General features: G+C 35.4%; 1 protein-coding gene across 1 annotated transcript in view; it reads left to right on the forward strand.

The window, feature by feature from the left end:
• Positions 1-314: 314 nt before the first annotated feature.
• The window catches only part of LOC140326723 (melanopsin-B-like), a 56490-nt gene continuing 35369 nt past the window's right edge, over positions 315-21435 (forward strand). Inside the window, exon 1 of the mRNA XM_072405572.1 lies at positions 315-481. Coding sequence (XP_072261673.1) covers positions 455-481 — 27 coding nt within the window. The 5' untranslated portion in view covers positions 315-454. The remainder of the gene's footprint in view (positions 482-21435) is intronic.

The following is a 21435-nucleotide window of genomic DNA, read 5'->3' on the forward strand; positions in this document are numbered from 1 at the left end:
ACAGTTTTCTTTTAACTAATTACTTATCCTCTGAAATATATATGAAATTGGATTTCTATGTGGATAGGCTATGCAAATGTTGTGTTATCCCATAAAACATTTCTGTATGATGAATTATCAGGCGATGAAATGCAAACTACTACAGTTGTATAATTAGTAAAATCAGTGACCAGAGGCACATGTCCAGAATGTCACACAATTAAAATAATCCACCTGTCTCCCATCCTACTCCTCCTCCTGCTCAGTCATGGATGGCAGATGTGTCTCACAACAGCCATAGACATGAACAGGGCTGTGTGCTGTGTGATGTGAGGGGGGAGAAGAGAGATCTCAGCTGTGAACCATGTGCTGAGACAGTGGCTTTTACTCAGCTCTCAACAGCTGCCCACAGGGAAAGAGCCCTGAAAACTGCCAAGGGCTAACCTGTCACATTCACAATAGGTCCACTAGTCTCATGGACAGGAGCATGGCAGAGCTGGAGGTAAGGACCTGCTGTACCAATGTAATACCCTTTCTGATCATTTAGCTATGTCTCTGGGCTGCTTTGCTGTATCTATGAATTGAAGAGACTAATGTCACACAGATACAGCTGTGATGTGCTTAATGCTTTGCTGATTTCAGTGTCCCTAGTGCTAGATGACATTGACTTTTGATCCATCCAGCAATGTAAAATTAAATGTACAGTACAGTCTACCCTCTATATTTTATATTGATCATGGTTGTTTTTAGCATTGTGTTTATTACTATTGGGGTCTTGTACTATGTTTACAAACTATTTTGTGTGTGGCATTACTCATTGTGAAATAATAACATTTATTTTATAATTACCTGTTGATACAGCGTGGGTCCTATTTTATAATATTTTTATTTTAAAATCGCTTTGTTCTCTGATATTGTAAACTCAAATGCAAAGGTTTATTTTTCAATAATGCAGCTATTTGCAGATCTGGTAAGGTGCATTAAATGTCATTTTCCATATTGGAGGAAATTAATTAAGAAGATTTATTATACATGAAATTAGTTTGTCACTCTCAAGGCAAGTTGAGGACAATGTTAAAGACAAAGATTGCTATGAAAAGCAGAAAAAATATTTTATTTGAGATTTGTTGGGGGATAAGACATAAAGACAGGCAGAAAAAATGCCAGCACATGACGTTATACAGCAAGGAATACAGGAGTTTTTGCTGATGATTTTTCCTCTATGCATTGGGATGTAGATTAGTCTATCCAGTATACTGATTTTTGTGGAACTCGGATGATTTGCATGCAATTAACAGCCTACCTGTTCCTAAAGGTTGCAACCAACTTAGAAGGGTTCATTACATGTTGCATACCTAATACCCATTATAATTGTCCTGTGATTTATACAATTTTGTGTTGCTCCACACTGTTTTGTAAAATATTTGGTATCTGAGCATTCAGATGCAGATTTCAGTTACATAGTTTTCAATTATATATATATTATTTTATAATATACAGCTCACAGACACTTTTTTGGTACAATTGTTTAGTATTTTGTTCTGGGATTTGAGGTGTAGATAGGCTACAGTAGTGCCATATATCTCATTGCAGAAATGTTAATGAAATAAAGTGGATGTGTTTTTAAAGATACCATTAAACAAGGGCTTTTGCTTATTCACAAAATGCTGAACAAAAGCTCAGAAAAAATGTTATTTCTCTTAAAATACACAATGTCTTTCAACAGTCATGCTTCAGCTTACCTCTTGGTTAGCTAAGAAACACAAGGAGTTGGACAAAAGCATTAGCTATGGAATTGCTCCTACTTATACAAAGTGCTGGTTTTCTAATAGAAAAAATATGTATTTGCTGCAAGCCTGTCAGTACAAGAACCTTTTAAAAAATGTATTCCAGTCCCTGGTAGTAGGTAATCAAGAATATATTAAATTTCAATATATATTCTAAAGGAAACCTGTGCATGGAGAAGAATGGGGGTCAGTTTTGCTGCCCTTCATTTGAAAATAATAGCTGTCTGACCACCCTGCAAACTAATCGATTTCAATACAATAAAACCACAGATTTGAAATGAGTACACCACATCAGGGAAAAGCAGTAGGTACTTTTATGCATGCTTGTTTGGGATTCATTTTCTAATTATCAAAGCAACGGGACTTCAATGTTTCTTACATAACTTGTTCACTTTTAATATATCCCATTGACACAAGCAAACATTTACATATTCTTAGCACACAGTAAAAGAACAAGGCGACACTGACCTCTCTAGCTGCAGATACTGTTGAGTAATTAATCCTCATGAAAAGCACTGAAGCTCTTGTCTCCCACCAGTTGACTTGAAAGCATTCCTGTCTACTAATTTCCAATGTAAGCACAAAGCAACAGAGGTCAGAGGTTTTAAAGCCTATGTTGTGCTTGTTAAGAATATACTTCAATATCCATCATGGTCTTCTCACAAGTTAAATTTTAAGTGTTAGTTGTATCTTCTAAGGAACCTTCTAAGAGCAATTTTTGTCCAAATGTTTCCTAAATCAGCCAAGTGCTCTGAAATTATTTGATTTCATAAATGTATGCCTCCGATATATAAATTTAGCATTTTTTATATATGATTATAAATGTTAAAGATCTATAAATTTGAAATACAGCTTATTTCAAAAGCTTCCAGTGCCTGGAAAAAAATATACACTTTTTGGTAATCGTGAAACGACATGATTTCTACTCCTTCCCCAATTGGGGAACCAGACAGTCTGACTTGGGGCAGATGTTTTTATGAGATTTTAATGACATGGGCAGGTAATCATTGAAAAATTTCCTAGCTTTAGTGACACTTGCATCTCAATGATTCATGGCAGGTAAATAATGTGACAAGCAGGTTCCGATGATAGGCTGGCTTTAGTGACAAGCAAATATGTGACTTGAGAATAAGATGTAGGCACATAAATAGCCATCAGATTTGTGACAAGCGGATGAATTATGGGCAGATAAGTGATAGGGACATAAATCACAGGCAGATAACTTGGACTTAAATCGGCTGTGTGTGCTAGCCAGATGGTGTGCAAAAGATTGGCTTATGTGGAAAGTTTTGCACAATATGGCTGACTTACAGGAAAAAAGGAACCCCTTTAGTGTTGCAATGAGCACATTGGCGGGGCAAAGACAACACAATTTCCATAGGGAGGACAGTGAACACCGTTCTTTGGGTCCCAAACACCCTGTTATGCATGGTTATTTACCACTTAGCCTATCCCACTGTGATAATATAAAGATTTTTATTTGTAGGAGGAACTACAAGTATCTTAACTACTAAGACTGTTTAATCAACACTTGGAGGGGGGGCTTTATTAAAGTGTTGGCAGAGCCCAATACGGAGTAGTTTGGTTGCCATTAAAAACGTACATAACATCAAGAGAACTCAACTTTTATTTATACATGAGCACAGCAAAAAGTTATTAGGAACCTACTGATAGAGTTTAGTTTTGAATTCCAATATTCATGTGCAAACTGACAGCTTAGAAAACTATCATAAACATGTCACTTTACCTAAACCAAATAGCTGTTCATTTACCAAGATCTGTAGCCTATTAAGACAATGGGAAGGAATTACAGCTGTTTCTACAAAGTGAAAATTAGAGATCATTAGCTTAGTGAATGCAGTAAAAATTCTCACAAACACAATTGTTTCACAGAGCCACCTACACAGTAGCAGTTTTGTTTACCCTTATGCTTTATAATGCTGTGTTTTAATGCACATCTGAGGAAAATATCTGTTTAACTCTATCGGAATTAATGCACTAAAAGGTTTGAAGTAAAACTTGGTACTCTGTTTTCATTATTCTAAACTATATTGTAAAAATGTGTATATAAATATGTAAATTTGCCCATACCATTTTACATTTCTCCTTACATGGGTGGTTGTATTGTAATATATATATAATATATATATATATATATATATATATATATATATATATAAAGGTATCCAGTATAAAATATGTACCGTATTTTTCGGCGTATAAGACGCACTTTTTCTTCCCCAAAACTGGGGGGGAAAAGTGGGTGCGTCTTATACACCGAATACATGTTAAATATAATAAAAAAAAAATCATACTCATCCGATACCGCGATCCCGCGATGCTGCGTGCTTCTTCTCCTCCCGGCTGCAGCGCGTGTCTCCTCCTCCTCTGAGCGAGGAGAAGCCGGCACACGTGCCCTCGCGATCCGGTAAGCAGGCTGATCCAGCCTGCTTATGGGATCGCGGGGGTATGCGTGTCGGCTTCTCCTCTCTCAGAGGAGGAGACACGCGCTGCAGCCAGGAGGAGAGCCAGGAGAAGCCGACACCCGTGCCCCCGCGATCTCATAAGCAGGCTGGATCAGCCTGCTTACGGGATCGCGAGGGCACGGGTGCCGGCTTCTCCTCCCGGCTGCAGCGCGGCGTGTCTCCTCCTCCTCTGAGCGAGGAGAAGCCGGCACACGTGCCCTCGCGATCCGGTAAGCAGGCTGGATCAGCCTGCTTATGGGATCGCTGGGGTATGCGTGTCGGCTTCTCCTCGCTCAGAGGAGGAGGGGACACGCGCTGCAGCCAGGAGGGGAGCGAGGAGAAGAAGAAGCCCACAGCATCGCGGGATCGCGGTATTGGGTGAGTATGATTTTTTGGCACAGGGTGATCAGAAGGGGATACATTGTGTCAATGTATCCCCTTCTAATCACTCTGTGTCAATGTATCCCCTGTGTCAGAGCGATTAGAAGGGGATACATTGACACAGAGTGATTAGAAGGCGATACATTGACACAGAGTGATTTTTTAGTATTTTGTTCAGAATCTTTTTTTTCTAGGTTTCTCTCGTTTAAAATTGGGTGCGTCTTATAGGCCGGAGCGTCTTATACGCCGAAAAATACGGTATATGTAAAGTATACTATGGTTCAAAAAATAGAAAGCCAGAAGAAGGAAAAGCCAGAGTTAGCATAGAAAATGATTAATTTCCCCTTCTTAACAAAATACATACTCTGGGCACAAACATTATAGATCATGGTCACTTAAGTACATTTCTTTTTAGTTATGTAATTTAGTCTTTATATTTAATCTGAAGATTTCTTGAAGGGACAATTCATCTATATGTACATGTTGTAGAGAATATGGTAGCCCAGCTTTGGTGTGAATCATATCATCATATTTTCAGCCTAAAACATACTAAATTGCAAGGTATAGATGTAACTTGGCCAGATAGAAGTGGGGGTTTTACATGAAATGCTATTCAAGATGTATGTGTTTTACAAGAGGTAAAAAATACTGGCCCATATGAAGGTAATATTTTTCGTTAGTAATGTTGCAGTTCATGGGTGTAATTTTGATTCTTGGATAATGAATGGGGTCTGAAAAGTGTTCTCCCACATTTTGACAGGCATATTGACACAAAGCAGTCAGCTAACCATGTGCTTCCATTTTAATATTCCATCAATACCAGAACAGCTAAATAACCAATGTCTCTCAACACTAAGTATTCATTGTTTGGGAGGGATTTAACATTTTCTTTGGGAACTCTTTAAACATCCCCCATCACATTGACAACGGGCATGCACGTTTGATTGGCATCAGAGAGCTGCACTTTTGTTGTCCTCTTGCCATTGGAATACCAGCCAACATGTCTGCTGTAGAAGGTTGGTTATATCTAGAAGGGGGAAGCCCAATTCTTAAATTTTAAAGGCAGCAGGGTGGTGGTGGTGGGGTTCCTGACAGTGCCTGTTTCTCCCAGCGGAGTTGACTCTGAGACAGACAAGATGGATGAGTGTGAGTAAACTATGTAAAGAGGTGGTTCTGCAACAAAAAAAAAAAACAGCTGAGCTGAGGCCTGAAGGGAGCCTGGGGGATGTATAGCATGCTGAGGGGTGTAGTTCACTGGCTCCTGACCATGTGTTGTGTACTACACTTCTACCAGTGGTGCTTTTCATTCTGTAGTGAACTGTGCTCCTATGTATAGGGCTCCCCGCCATGTATTGTACTGCACTCCTATATATGGTGCTTGCTGTCCTTTATCTTGTATTGCCCTCGTATATATGGTGCTCTGTGACCTGTATTGTACTGAACTCCTAGGTACTGTACCGTGCTCATACCATGAACCAGGTAATAAACATTATTCCTTGTAGTAGTTACAGCCTTATTTTTATTCTTCGTGGAGTGTGCAAAGTGTTTGCGAGGGCCCACTGATTACACCTCTGGTTTTATTAAAATATACATCCATTTTGTTACAAATTGGAAAACTAAACATGACTAAGTTTTATACCAGCAATATGTTTCTTCAATTTTCATCAGTAAACAAAATTAGGAATTTTTTACATCACTACCTACTCACAAAAATTTTTAAGGCCACATTGTCTTAAAGCTCATGATATAAAGAGTTGAAAGAGTTGTTTTCTAGTTTTGAATCTGATAGATGATCCTTTTTGTACCAAAATTTGCAATACAGAGTTGTCATCAGCACATCTCCCAGTAAAATTTCTACCTGATTCATTACCTTTTGATAATATGTCAACATTTTAGAGCCTCATAGGGACTCCTTACTTGTGCAATAGTATTCTTTATTACTGCTAAGGAAGGAGTCTCTGGAGGCTACTTCCCATGAATATGCTGAAGATACATTTTTATTACTGAATGCTCATTGCTGGTGAGTTGGTACAGAACCCCACTATTTAGAACTGGAAGTAAGCTCTCCATTCTTTTACTACTGCATTGATCTAAACCCATTCATTTGGAGGATAGTGACAATAGATTAAATATAGTCTGCACCTGATTAGGTACTTACTAAACTTTCTAAAATTATGTCATTACAACATCAATACAAGTAGTCCCCGGGTTACATATGAGATAGGACTGTAGATTTGTTCTTAAGTTGAATTTGTATGTAAGTCCGAACATGTACATTATTTTAATAAATGCAATAAGGACAGATGTTTGTCTCAACATATTTTTAGGCAGCATGGTGTCAGTTACTGCATAAAATCCTCACTGTGAGCTAATCACAAAGCAAAAAAAAAAACATTATGTAGCCTAGACATTCAGTAACTTCTGGAGTAAGTTGTGCTTTAATATGCAAAATGGAACCGTTACAGAGTTTGACTTGCACATTAAAGAGTTACAAGATGTTACAGATCAGCTCAGCTCTTAAGATCACCGACAACCTCAGCTGTTTAGCAAAAGATTTCTTCTGCAAATCATGAAAACTTCCTCCCTCCCTCTTATCAAGCCTCTGTTGGATAATGCCGCAGTAAATTGGATAGGTTTCTACTATATAAATATTGTAAGGCAGGTAATTACAAAACCTCTTGTGTTTTAGCAATTAATAAAGGATGTGTTACAACAACCTACTCTTACTAGCAAGTTCTATAAATACTAGTGATGACTATTAATGATGCAAAATCCCAAGATTTGTTCAGGTCACCTGTTGACAGTTGAATTCTTTATTTTGAGATTAGCTTTTTACCTTTTTATGTTGCGGGTCTAACAGGTAATTTCTTTTCACTCTGATCAAGTGACCAAATCTATATATTTTTTAAGTTTGCAGCTTACAGGTGAAAAAAACAAATAAAAGTAAAAATGACTTCTTATTTTAAATCATACATTTCCTTAAAGCATTATGCAGTACAAAGAAAATGATGTGTTTTCTATGATGCATGTTGAGTGTAATTTGGTAAAGTTAAGCTCAACAAAAGCTAAGTAAATGTGAAAACTGGTTTGCCTGCAAAATGTTATTTTTAATTCTATTACAGAGATGAAAATGTGGAATAGACCCCTTCAGGAAATAGTTTTAGCAAGTACTATAGATTGCTTTAAGAAAAAGCCTGATGATTTTCTAGAAGTACAGAACATAACTGGGTATTAGAGCTTTAAAGTAACGATAACAGAGACTGTTGATCCAGGAAACACCTAATTGCTTTATGAGATCAATAAGGATTTTTTTCACTCTGTTGGAGCAAATTGTACCAGGGTTTTTTTGCCTTCCTCTGGTGTCTATAGGGTTTTATCTGGGGTATGTTTATTTTCCTAGTGTTTGAACGTGATGGACTTTTTCTTTTTTTCAACCTAATTGACATGTAACTATGTAAGAGGTGTATTAGCCAAATAGTAATGCCTCAGACCCTCCAGCAAGCTTTATCACAGCTTGGCATATCAGCTCAAGTTCTTGCCCAAGGTTTTGGTTAGACAATGAAGGTAAAGCAGCACAGAGATTAGATTGCCACTTGGGCAGCTTGGATAAGTGGACAGCACTATGCAGTGCAAGAGACCTATGATTGTATACCAAGACTAGAATTCCTTTTCCTCTCTACTGTTCAAGCGTATGCTTTCAGATAAACATGGGTACTTTTGCCAGATTTATGCAAGAATAAATAAAATGATTTCTGATATATATGTATTCAAGTAGTAGTATTTTATTGTAAAGCTCAGTCTAAATGTTTAACTCTTCTCTCTATTATTTACATCCTGGAACCCTCTAGGAATACAAAATACTTTAAAAGGTATAATAAATAGCGAGAGAAAAATATGTGAACAATTATCAAATCACATTCTGACTGTTTCTCCTCTGTTTTTCCAGCTTTTTAGAAGAATACTGATACTGATAACACTTCATATTATAAGTGAATGTATTCATTCTATAAATTTAACATATAAATACATGCCATGCTGTAAATGTTACACTTATTAAATTTATTATTGCTTTCATAACAGGAAATAAATAGTTTGTATTTCCCCTACCCTTCTCTGTTCCTGAACTATTTCTAATTAAAATGACATGCCCACTTGAAAAATAAAAGTAGATGGTCATTATTGGCAATTAGGGGTCCATTGAGAATTAAGCTTTCCTAACAGATCATTTTCTCCCAGCTGTGTTGAAATGTGCCTAGATGCAGCAAGCTACAATTTTTGAAAACAAAGAATATTGGAGCTGTCCAGTCAGCACTAGGTTTTCATTTGGTATGTACAGTAAAAGTACAACACCCACCTACTTCCATGTCCCTGTTGGGTTTTTTTTACTTCTATCAAAGCTTGCCACAGGTATTGACACTGAAAGTGAAAACTCCCCTAACAAGTCAAAGAAAGCAAAACAATTACTACTACTACTGCCAAGAGAGATTTTCATTGCTGCCGTTGGCAATGTTCCTTTATTTCAATCCTAAGTGACATGTCACTAGAAAAGAATAAAAATATTCCAATAGCTGCAGCAGTCAAAAATGTTTTATATAAACTTCTTAAACTGAAGACATGATATAATTTCCTTTTATAGTTTGAGGATGGGAATTAGGTATATTCTGTCTTATAATAAATATAAATATTAAATATAAAAACATCATCAATTAAAGCTGTCTCAGTAGTTTATATAAGCAAATTGCTTAGCTCAATCTTTTCAGAATGTATTACCATATTCTCATAAAATGAATAAAAGTATTCATGTGTTTTATTGTTTTCTGCATTGCTTGATATGAAAGCTAGTGAACCAAACAGATAGTAAATATTCTTCTTAATTTTGTGTAATGATGTGGATTCCACCAATTCTACTTACTTCCTGTCCTCTGTTGTAAATTTTATTTGCAGCACATACCTAAGAGTTAAATAAATTCAAGATTTCACTTTTACATATTTGTAATATTTTTTTAATTAGAATTTTTTCCCATGTGGTTGGATGTACTTACCCTTCAAGCATCTGCTGTGCTAATAAAACATTTTATAATCCATACATTCATTAGATGTATTTGACACATATGGTGCATTTGATATAAGATGTAATGGCTTGTTCTGGAGCATTGTGCCATAGTTGATAAATACTGTATCTGGACAAAATCACAGTGACATCTCAGATTCAAGAGCAATTATACTTATGATGCTTAACTGTGGGCAGGGTCAGTTATTATCATCGTGAATCTCCCAGGAGGTTCTTTAATACAACTTATTGAATTCTTAGCATAAGTCATTCTGATTCCAATAGATGAGAGTTTCTTGGGTATGTAGCAATTCTGCATAGATTAAAACATTTTTACATGTTTGCAAGTATTAGAAAGGCTAGAAAGGTAGCCACCAACCATCAAAATTATTTACAAAGAATGCAATTCAATGAGATGTTTCCCTTTATTCTGGTGATCTTCTTCCCAATATAAATGATAGATGGATGGAGCACATAGAATAAAATTGTAATTCTATTCTCTACACAAAAAAAAAAAAGAAAAATGATCCACAAGTAGGAGACCTAAACTTATTTTTTTTTCCTACATAAAACGATAGACAACCCCTTTATATAAGGTACAAATTTCCTTCTTTTGTTTAGGGGGTTTAAAACCCTTTTAAAAAAAACGGTGAAGCCGAAAATAGGAGCAGAGAGCCTCCTGGGATACATTCATCATGCATCCCAGGAGGCCTCTGGTTGCCCCTTCTATGCATGCCTGATCTCTTCAATGGGGAAAAAAATGCTTTTTACATATGCACAGTAAGATCGGCACTGTTTTTTTCCCTATCCACCGTAGGCTACGTCACCCGATCTCGCACCTGCGCAGTGTGAGATCGCTAGACATAAGCAGAAAGTGGATGAAGGGCAAAGAAGATAGAAGTCCCAGGACGAAGGAGGATCCCAGAATGGCATGAGACCTGATCCAGAAAACCTCTGGAGGGAACAAAGGCTCTGCAAAAATAAGACTTCCGCTTTAATAGCAAATTATTCAACACTGTACAATATTTTATTTTAAACTAATACATAAAAATACACCTGTCATACTAGAATGTCTCATTATATCTCTACATTTCATGCTATTTCTTTGGTTAACACTCTTTGAAGTCTAGTAATAAAACAGTAAATCTGACATTCACTCTTGATTTTTCAGTGTAGAATTAATCACTGCCATTGAAACACACTGACCTGGAAGATTCTCCATTGTAGAATGGTAAATGTCAGATTCAGTGGTTTATAAAAAAGACCCATTTGAGTCTCTAAGCCTGAACAGGTATAGGGATAAGTGATTTTTATATTTTTTACGCATTTTTATGGCACACTTACTCATGGTTAAAAATGAATAATTCTAGCTAAACCATGGAACTAGCATTAACAGAAGGAGAGCAGTAGAAGTTGTTGGTGGTAGAATCAGAAAGTTCTGAATGGAGTCGGTAATTCAGCGCCATTTCTTGGGGTAAAAACCACAACTCTTTCATATCATGTGAAAGTTAAATTTAGTTTATGGCTTGTCTTTAGGTATCCCACAGTCGTGAAATGCTTTTTACAACTTTTTTGAACTGGGAACTATCTCTTGGTGTCTGCATGATAAAGTGCTCTCAATTATCCGAGGTAAAATAATAAATGACCCATGAAAACTCAAGAAGTGATTTGGATAACTATAAATTGTCTTCGACATTACAGTATAGGTACACTTTGATATGGCTACCTATTACTAGCAGCAACTAAATGGTAATGGTAAATAGTGGATCAGGAAACTGTTTGTACTGATACATTGGTTATCAGAACCAGGAATTAATTGGTATCATACAGTAAATTATTAATTGTTCATAACTATAGATTAAAATAGGGGTTAAAAAAAACTCATATTAAAAATTAATGGTGGATCAGAACACTGCTTGTGCCAATACACTGTTAATCAGAGCCAGGAGTTAACTGGTATCAGATTGTTTGACATTCTCCTGTTTTTAAAGAAATGTTAATCATCAGCAGTATAGCCAGTAATCACATCTCCAGCAGCTGTAGAAGGTGGTGTCCCTCCCCAAGTGCCATTCCCACCCCCTGCACTGACCGCTGGCCCAATTTCAGCTCCCTGCCACCCTGGGACTGGTAATATTCCTTCCATAAATAGGGCTGGGCATGATCAGCAATTCAATCACTGTTCATCCCTGAAATATATGAACCAGAAAGTGCTCAGTTCTATCTACTTCAGGTTTCAAAGTTTATTTGCTCATCTGTTAGGGTAGAGGTCAGGTGAGACATCAGGTATTTCCATTTATTTATTTATATTATTTATATTATATTATTTATATTTATATGATTTATATAATCAGACATTATATCATCATAAAATATTTATCTCATATGTCTGTTTTTATCCCAAATCTGTATGAAGATCCATCATTTATTGTCAAGTAGGCTATTGCCCATAGATATAAACATATACAAGAGCTCAGAAGTGTTTTCATCAAAGATAAATCAAATTCCCAAACAGAATATTGAAATAGCTATCACCATACCCAGAAGCAGCCTCCTTGAATACAGTTTTGTAAATAATTGTGTCTTGTACTCAATACCATTTCAGATATCTGGGGGTACTGCCTAAAATCATGAACTTCAAGCTGTCCAGCCTAAAGACGACATGCTGTGGTATATATAGTCAGAATGTCCCCTTATGGCATTCAGTCATTGAAACAACATAAGCAAAAGTGAATAGTCGAGCACTGCTTTTTACTTTTGCTTGTTGTTTTAACAATATTTAGGGGTTGGCACTTGACACTTCCAAAAAGTATTTTCTGAGGTAGAAATGAACCTATTCTTCTTTGTTATTTATTCAGTCATTGAACCTAAAACAACTAATAGTGGTGGAAGTATGAATCCCATGAATACCTTTATATAACAGATTGTGTACCAGGGACACTAAGTATTGGTATCAGTTTACTGCAAATTATTTGTTTTTGTCTATCTAATAATGCCTATGTGATGCACCACTATAGGACTCTCTGGGACAAACATTGAGCTAGTGAATAACCTTGCACAGGGTAACATTGCTAATGAAAACAGAGATGTTCTGTGGCAGCAGACTTCTGTAGCAGTGACCGCAGCATTCAGTACATTGGGATCACTGAACTGATGTGCAATTCCAAAACACAGCAGGTGTGGAAAAATGTGAATTTAAAGTAGAAGAAGTTTAAAACCTGGACATGCAGCGTGAACAATGATATAAGTTTTATATCTGTTTGTTATGAATAACTCATTTTAACTGTCAAAGACGTATGCTTTACACAATGATCTCCCTGGTAGTCAGTGACATAAAATGCATCCTGTCACTTAAAGTGTTGAAACTCACCTAAAAGCTCATGGGTGCAGTTGCAAAAAGCTTGTTTCTATTTTAGCATGGCTTTCACATACTCAGAAGCAGACTAATCACTTTTGCAGTCTCGCAAAAAGAGTCTGTAGTATAAAGAACTGTAGAAAACTGCAGCCACTGAAAGCTCACACAGCTGCTATTCGGCAATTTTTTTTCTCTGTACATTGCTTCCAATGAAGTAGCGTATCCAATGCCAAAAAGGGTTTTACAACAATTCTGTAAAAATAATAATTATAACAATGTTTGTCCCATTTGGATACTGTTGCCACCTGTCTTCCCATCCAGAAGTGTTATGTCTTACCACCATCTTACCGTGATCTGCACTACCCTTACCACCAAGGATAGTGGCCAGTACAGCATAAAGGATCTGCATAGAGACAGATGTATTGGGTCTGATTTATTAAAGCTCTCCAAGCCTGGAGAGGATACACTTTCATCAGTGAAGTTGGGTGTTCCATCAAACATTGAATCAATTTCTTCAAAATAATTTGCTAGCAAATATTTTGAATCCTGAACCAGATCCATTCCAGGTTTGCTGGATCACCCAGCTTCACTGGTGAAAGTGTATCCTCTTAAGCCTTGGAGAGCTTTTATAAATCAGGGCCATTGTCTGCAAGCTGCTGCACAGCTGGATGCTGGAGTGGTTTATTGCAACTCAATAAAGCAAAAGTATGTGACAAGTAGCATATTAAAGCAAATGACTACATAATAATGTAATCCAATAACTAACCTACTTTTTTATTTTTATGGAGATTTTTATTATTTGTAAATCATTTGCTCTCAAAAATATATAATTTGGGGGTTCCTTAGTGAACTTTATGTTATGTAGATTTTATGAGAGCCAACTAATAGAGAAATAGTTTAGCCTTCTTATGTAAAAATTTTAAAAAATATTTTGTCACCTAATACAAGTATTGGTTCTACTAGTAGCAAAACTATACTACAAAGTCTTTAATTAAAAATAAGACAGATGGTTTTTTGCTTTAAACAAGGTATTCGTGATTAGTTTTCTATATATTTGGCCAATTAATTTAAATTCTGGAAGACCATTTTATGTGTATTATTATGTTGTACACCAAGATATCAAAAAATAACATGTTAATTTTCTTGTCAGTGTGTATGAATGATGAGAAATGTCAGATGTCTATACTTCTGATTTCTGCAGTAGAGACTGGAGTTGTCAAAAATGCTTACAATGTTCTATTCAGCAAATAAAAGGCATTTAACTCTACACTTTCCATATCTTTAACTGCTTTTATTTCTGGGTCATTTGGCTTATAGCTATTTATTTCACACTAGGCTGTTATCACAAATGTGTTGCCTACTTTTGAGACATATTTCTCAGTTATGTTCACATGTAAGGCCAGGCTGGATGGTTTGTGACCATGTGAAGGAGCATTTAGCAGCTGGGTTCCCCCTAGAGTACAGATTTATTGCAACAGTGGGTAGCGTATTTGTATCATTCATTAGTGATAAGTTATTTTAACAATAGGAAGCATAATGATTTCCAAATCCTATACTTGAGCTGTTCCACAGTACTTTTTCCATTTTTTTTTTATCGGTCAGTTTTATATGGAGAGATCTTTAAGGAGCTAACTTTGGGGCAATAGTGAGATATAGAAGGATAAACCAGGTACCTATCCATAAAATAAGGAGACGTGGCTATAAGGAGCATTACATGCTTGGAAAGCTTTACATGTGCTATCCAACTTTCAGGAATTACCACTGGATCACCCTTTTCTTGCACATATGTTAGACATGTGCACCTGAGCCAGATAGGACAGGACAGGACAGGAGATGTAATATGAGATGACAGACACATCACAGTAAATCAAGAACAATCTACAGACAAAACTCTATATCAAGGAACAGCTGTCATCATTGTTAACAAAAACACTCAAAGGCAACAAAGAAATATACACAAAAAGAAGGGAGGATGGAGTATTGATTTATATAGAAACATCTAGAGCAAGTAATAGAGGTAAAACTTTACTTCCAGTATATTTTCTATGGTTAATTTTTGATTAACTTTTCAGAGAGCAGTGAGCAATGAACAGTTTTAATTCTGCTTGCTTAGTACCAAAACATTACACAGTTAATAATGTTTCCTTTGATATATCAGCACAGAATCACTTTTTTTCTACCTGGGAGTTACCATATATACTCAAATATAAACCAAAATGCCTTTAGTAAAAGAATTTTGGATCGTACTTGGGGCACTAGATGGTTATGTGTGCTTATGTAAAGTGTAAGTGTATAACCGATTCTTTTTTTGCCTATGCTTGGGGAGTTTTTTTAACCGAAGTTTTTTTTGCCTATGCTTGGGGAGTAACAGTAAGCAGAAAAGAGTGGTTTTCTTTCATTAAAAAAAAAATCTTATTGAAGATGAAGCTTAGGGTTGTAATGTCCTATAGACATGACATGATGCTATGCTAACAGTTATTAAAGCTGAATCCTACCTAACAACCATTTATACATTTGTTCCATGTAATAAATGGTAATCCTGGATTGGTTGTCATTAACAGCAACTTTACTTTCAATTGTCAAGTCACTATCTCCAGGTTTCATAATTCAACCTTGTTAATAGAAACAGGGTAGAAAGGTGACATACTTTTATTATAGTATCAAGTATTTCATTCTGAATAAATGATGAGAAAAAGTCTAAAACATATTCCTTCGTGGTTTTATTTGGAAGAGGATTTGACCTTTCTATATACTTGAAAATTATTCTTGTAGGAATCCCTAGGATCCTTGGCTCACTAATTTTTCATTTTATTTTGAAATATAGTTGTCAGACCGTCTCATATTTTTCATTTAGAATGTTCTGATATCCTGGAGAAGTTTCTAAATAATTTATTAAAAGTAAAACATCTAGGTCTGATAGCTGCAGAATAATGTCAATATTATAACTTGCCAATTACACGTATACACGTCTACATTGTGGCTTTTTAAAAGTGTGTTGGTTATTTTAAATTCAACTTTGCAAATGTAATCACTACAGGCATCTTGTCTTCTTGTTCCATCTTCTCTCATAGCAGGGTTTTGATTTTCAATATTTAGTAGATTCTAACAAGCCTATAATTCCCTGAGTTTTACAAATAGTACATTATCTTAGACCGAAATATCATCTTGAAATATTTAATCATGAGATACTCACTCTTCGGAAGCATGGTAGCTGTTCTGAATTAAAAAAAAAATCTCACTGCAAAATAATGTCATTACCGAATCCCAAAGTAAATGAGCAAATCAATAACGTATGAGGTTGTGTATTCAGTAAGTGTTAAATGACGATGTTAAATATTTTACCGTTAGGCTAAGTTTCTTTGTAGCGATATTTATCAGTTGGACAAACATATCAACAGTTTAGGTTATAGAGAAACAAATTATTTTTTCATTGTTCAGTGCAAGAAAGGTCCTGCATTTGTACAAGCACTAGATAATTGTTGCCCGAGCATGACCACTTAATATTATGTCAGACAAAATCTAGCATGACATACAGAATTCAGAATGATTCATCAATGAAGATTATGATTGTACAGGTAATCCCCAAGTTAAAGACGTCCGACATACGGACAACTCCCTAGATACGAACAGGGCTTCCCTGCTCGTTCAGTGTGCGAGACAGAGGCTTGATGGGGGCGGTTTGCATGACTTCCAGAAGAAATCTTTTGGTTGTAACTCTTTATTAACCAAGACAAACTCAGCAGTTGTTTCTTTTTGCATTAATATGCAGCTTGCTCCAGAAGTTAATGAATATTTAGGCTCCGTCAAGTTTTTTTTTTTTTTTGCTTTGTGTTTAACTCTCAGTGAGGATTTTATACAGTAACTGACACCACACTGCCAAATAATATGTTGAGACAATCATCTGTCCTAATTGACTTTTTATTAAAATAATGTACCTGTTCTGACTTACATGCAAACTCAACTTAAGAAAAACCCTACAGTCCCTATCCCCCGTATGTAACCTGGGGACTACCTGCATATGAAAGCAAAAAAAAGTTTGTGTTTAGAGTTGATATGCAATGGTGTTCTGTGCATTTCTGTGTGCCATCTGTATCCAGATTTAGAACCTGTACACATGGGATTGGTATCTCACCCTTTCAGTTACTTTTTGGTTTTTTTGTGGGGCATTCAGTTATGAAACAAAGATGACTGAGGAAATGGAAATATTATGTTTACTATTTTGCTGAAGGGGGATTCATCATTCTTGAAAAATTAATGTGCAGAGAGCTATATCCGTTTACAGAAATCAATGATTTTGAGTGTGCTTATCTAGCTCTTCTTTCTCTGCTTTTAAAAGCAAGAACATTAAAAGAAGCACTTACATATTGTGTGTCAACACCAGAGAGAATATACCCTACATCTTCGTGTGTGGGTTAAAACATTTTGGGAAGCCTATGAATTAAATAATTTCTAGTGACGTGTACCCTTACTTAAATAGTTTAGTATATGTTAAACCCATTATTTGTTTTTGTTTTGGAATAGACAAAGTATAGTAATGGGCATGCTCAGACCTCTGTTTTTTCAGGCATTTTTACAGCCTGCAAACGCTTACAAAAGCCTTGTAAAATAGTTTTAAATATAAACAATTGGGTCTGTTGTTTTGTGCAGGCTTTAGGCTTCTAAAAGTATTGGTTCAGAAGCCCGATGTAGCTTCTACTGTCGTTTTGACATCCAAAGGTCTCCATAGACTTGCATGCACTCATGTGCAAGCATTTATGAGCTTTTGCTGCAGGCTGTTATTGGAATTTATAGGAGTTTTTAAAGCCAGAGAATTGCTTGCTAAATTTTAAAAAACACAGCTTTTTCAGGCATCTGAAACGCCAGAACAAATGCCTATAAAAGCTTGTACAGACATTTGCAAACACAGGGATGTTTTGCCTTGAAATGATCCTGGAAGCTTATCTGTGCAAAGTAGGCTTCCAAACGCGTTTACCAGACACCTTCTCCAGAAGCAGGTCTGAACATTCCCTAAGACAGGACAGTTTTTTATTTCTGTTTCTTCTTAGTTTGATTTCCCAATTAGTTTGCAATACCTTGCATGTTTATCCTTCAGTTTAGAAATACTTTATGTAAATCAAGCCAAGTGTTTTGGGAATTATGAAACTGATTCTTTTTATTGCAGATAAGTTTTACTTATTTAGAACAGAATGTTAAAAACCCCACACAGACAACAGAGCAAACATATTTGATTTCCTATGTTTCTGGATCATGGCTAGATACCTTAGCACATTAGTCATGTCAAGGTGAAAATCATATTTATTGTTGATGTTTGTGGTTTCTCAAATTTTTAGATTATAGTGTTAATTTTATTCCTCAGTTTGTTTTCTTAGATTATTTATTTCTCATGATTAAGCTCTCATCTGTAGAACAAACAAGGTGCCCATAGCGAAAATCATTTCAGACAGAGCAACACATTTTAAATCTCAGGGGACAATAAATGTGGATTTCCCCTAATAATGTCTCAGTATTACAAAGAATGACACTTTAGAAAAGTACAAATGACTGAAACTAAAGTTTGAAATGATATTCCTAATATAAAAAGGAAAATACAGAGAGAGAATGTTTAAAGCATGAAATAGAAATCTGCCTATCCTTTAGACTAGTGCTCCACAAATGTTTTTAGGTGGGAACACCTCTCAACCAATTTTTAGATCTCTGTGATAATATTGCACTGCATTACCCGTTTATTTTGTATTACTTCTACCTTTTCTTTTTCAAGGAGACCAAGCTTCATAGTGTAAATATTGTTTTATTTATATCCAGCTGTCTTTAGTGTATAAAGAAGCTTGTTTTTAGCATTGTGGACGATCCTTCTGGATTCCATAGCAGAGTGCAGTCGAATAACTATAGCCTGGTGTGGGAGGAGGCTCCACTAGAGCGACTGTAAAAGTATAATAAACATGGAAAATGTGTGTATATTTGAAGATAGCACAAATCCATTACTATTTCAATAATTAGAATTATGGTTCCACTTTCAAAGTTTAGTGATGTCTCTTACCTTTTTATCTGCCTGATCACCATTCTCTTCTGTTGCGCATGCACAGCTCAGCTTAAGTCTAAAAGTCCATAGTAAATATATATTAACCCCTAGCATTCTATCACACCAGATATTAATATCTATGTACATTTTCAACATGTCCAAAGTTAGGACTGAGACAGAAGCTCAAAAAACAATTACTGTTTTTGTGCTTCAAAATGCTTGCACGTACATTTTAAAACCATTTCAAGTCTAAAGGGGTACTAGAGGCAAAATAATCACCCCTAGAAGTCCACAAAAACAAAAACCTTGAGGAAATACTACCACCTTCTACTGCTTGTCATATGTCAAATAAAGGAAATAAATAGTGTATGATCCCTTTTGGTCCAATGTTAACCATTTTTGTAATAGGTTTTGAGTGGTACAATCGCTCAAACTGTGTGTAAAAGCCATAGACATAGTCATAACTTAGCCTAAAGTTTGACAGGCTAACAAGCTAGAAGTATTGGTATACCATAAAATATTGTTCAATATCCTTAAATACATTTTTAAATAGACCGCTTGAATTAGATTTCCCAAAATGACAAAAGTTCCCGGTCAAAATACCAAAAGCCATAAGAACACATTTGAAAAATATAATTTAGTCATTTGAAATCAATTTTTAGAAGTTTCACTTTAAGAATAGAGCTGTTCATTTCCTAGATGTGATTGCAGAATACTTATGGAGAACTTAATGTACTAAAATGTAAAAGAAAATGATCATCTTAACTCTTAACTCTTTAACTCTGTTCATGCCTTTATTAGGGAATATTAAGAAAATATAGGTAGTTTTGAAATGGTAATATTGATTCTATTTCTGATTGATATTGGGCCTGATTTATGAAAGATCTCCAAGGCTGGAGAGGATACACTTTCATCAGTGAAGCTTGGTGATCAAGCAAAGGTGGAATGGATTACCTAAAAGTCATTTGCTATTTGTTAGCAAATGTTTTCAATCCTGGACCAGATCCATTCCAGGTTTGCTGGATCACTCAGCTTTACTGATGAAAGTGTGTCCTTTCCAACCTTGGAAAGCTTTAATAAATCAGGGCCAATAAACCAAGATGTAATGGATTCAATTCAATTGGCTAAGCTGTAACAGTCATTGTTTTCCATATAAGTTGTGATTTTTTGCAAAAATTGCTGAGATTTAGAATCAATGTTTAAAATGTTTTATATATAATAATTGTTTTGTGATCTATTGAATTGAATTTACTGTTAATAATACAAAAATAAGTCATTCTTATTACATAGCACTTGTTACTTGTATCTCACTATCAGTAGGATTTACCACCCTATAAACTAACACATTCTAATAAAAAAGGAAATGAGAGCTTCAAAAAAATATTCAATGACGTTTGTTATGCTTATGTAACAAAGTAATGAAAAAAGCCCATTTCCAGGTAAATAATGGCACCTGAAAAAATATCAACAGATAAAAATGAAAACAAAACGTTAGAATAAAAGAAAATCTAACTAGTATATGTCTATCTTTTCTTTATAAAAATGCTTGTTTAGTTTTATCATTTACAGCAGCTTTATAAATTATGAACAGTTAATGATTCATATGCAACTATTACATCTGGCTAAAAACCTCACTGTCAAAGCTTTAGCATGATAGAGAAATAAAATAATCCAGGTATGCCCAGAGGGCAAACACAATCCTAGAGATTTTACAAATAAAAAAAGGTTAGACCTAGCCTGGAGTGAGATAACTGACAGTGAACATCATTGTGGTATTGGCTTATACTGCAGTGCCACAAAGAATTCTAAGTTATCGACGAATAAAAATAACATTTCAAAGCATTCTCTTGCTTATGTTCTCTATGTCATCTTTTCTTGTTTTCCTTATTACTCAATTATTGTATTGTAGCTTAGTCTTAAAGCAGACGCTCCCCTATGGCAATGATACTATCCCACTATGTGTTTATGTTGTTGATGATATTTATATTTAAATCTTAATCATTATGTAATTCACAAATTCACAAATTAGAAAGAGAGTGACACAATTTAACATTCAAAGTCATGTGAAGTTTTAAAAAAGATATCCAAACCTGCTTGACTAAATATAAAACTAATACATATAAAATGCTGTAAACCGTACTTCATCATTGACAGAGGGAGAGACTCTGGCAGATAAAGATTTTATTAATTGATGAATATTAATGATAGATTTTCCATTTAAACCATTTGAAAATACATACAGCAAATAGATCACATGAAAGACTGTCTCTCCAATTCTGAAGAAAATTCAGGCTTCTGAGCTGAAAATTGCAAAATGTTTCCACTATCTACAGATTTGACATTAAAACCAAAAATTACCATATATATACTTCAACATAAACTGAGATTTTTTTCACCATACC

Source organism: Pyxicephalus adspersus, chromosome 3 (genome assembly GCF_032062135.1).
Source record: "Pyxicephalus adspersus chromosome 3, UCB_Pads_2.0, whole genome shotgun sequence".
NCBI classification, from domain to species: domain Eukaryota; kingdom Metazoa; phylum Chordata; class Amphibia; order Anura; family Pyxicephalidae; genus Pyxicephalus; species Pyxicephalus adspersus.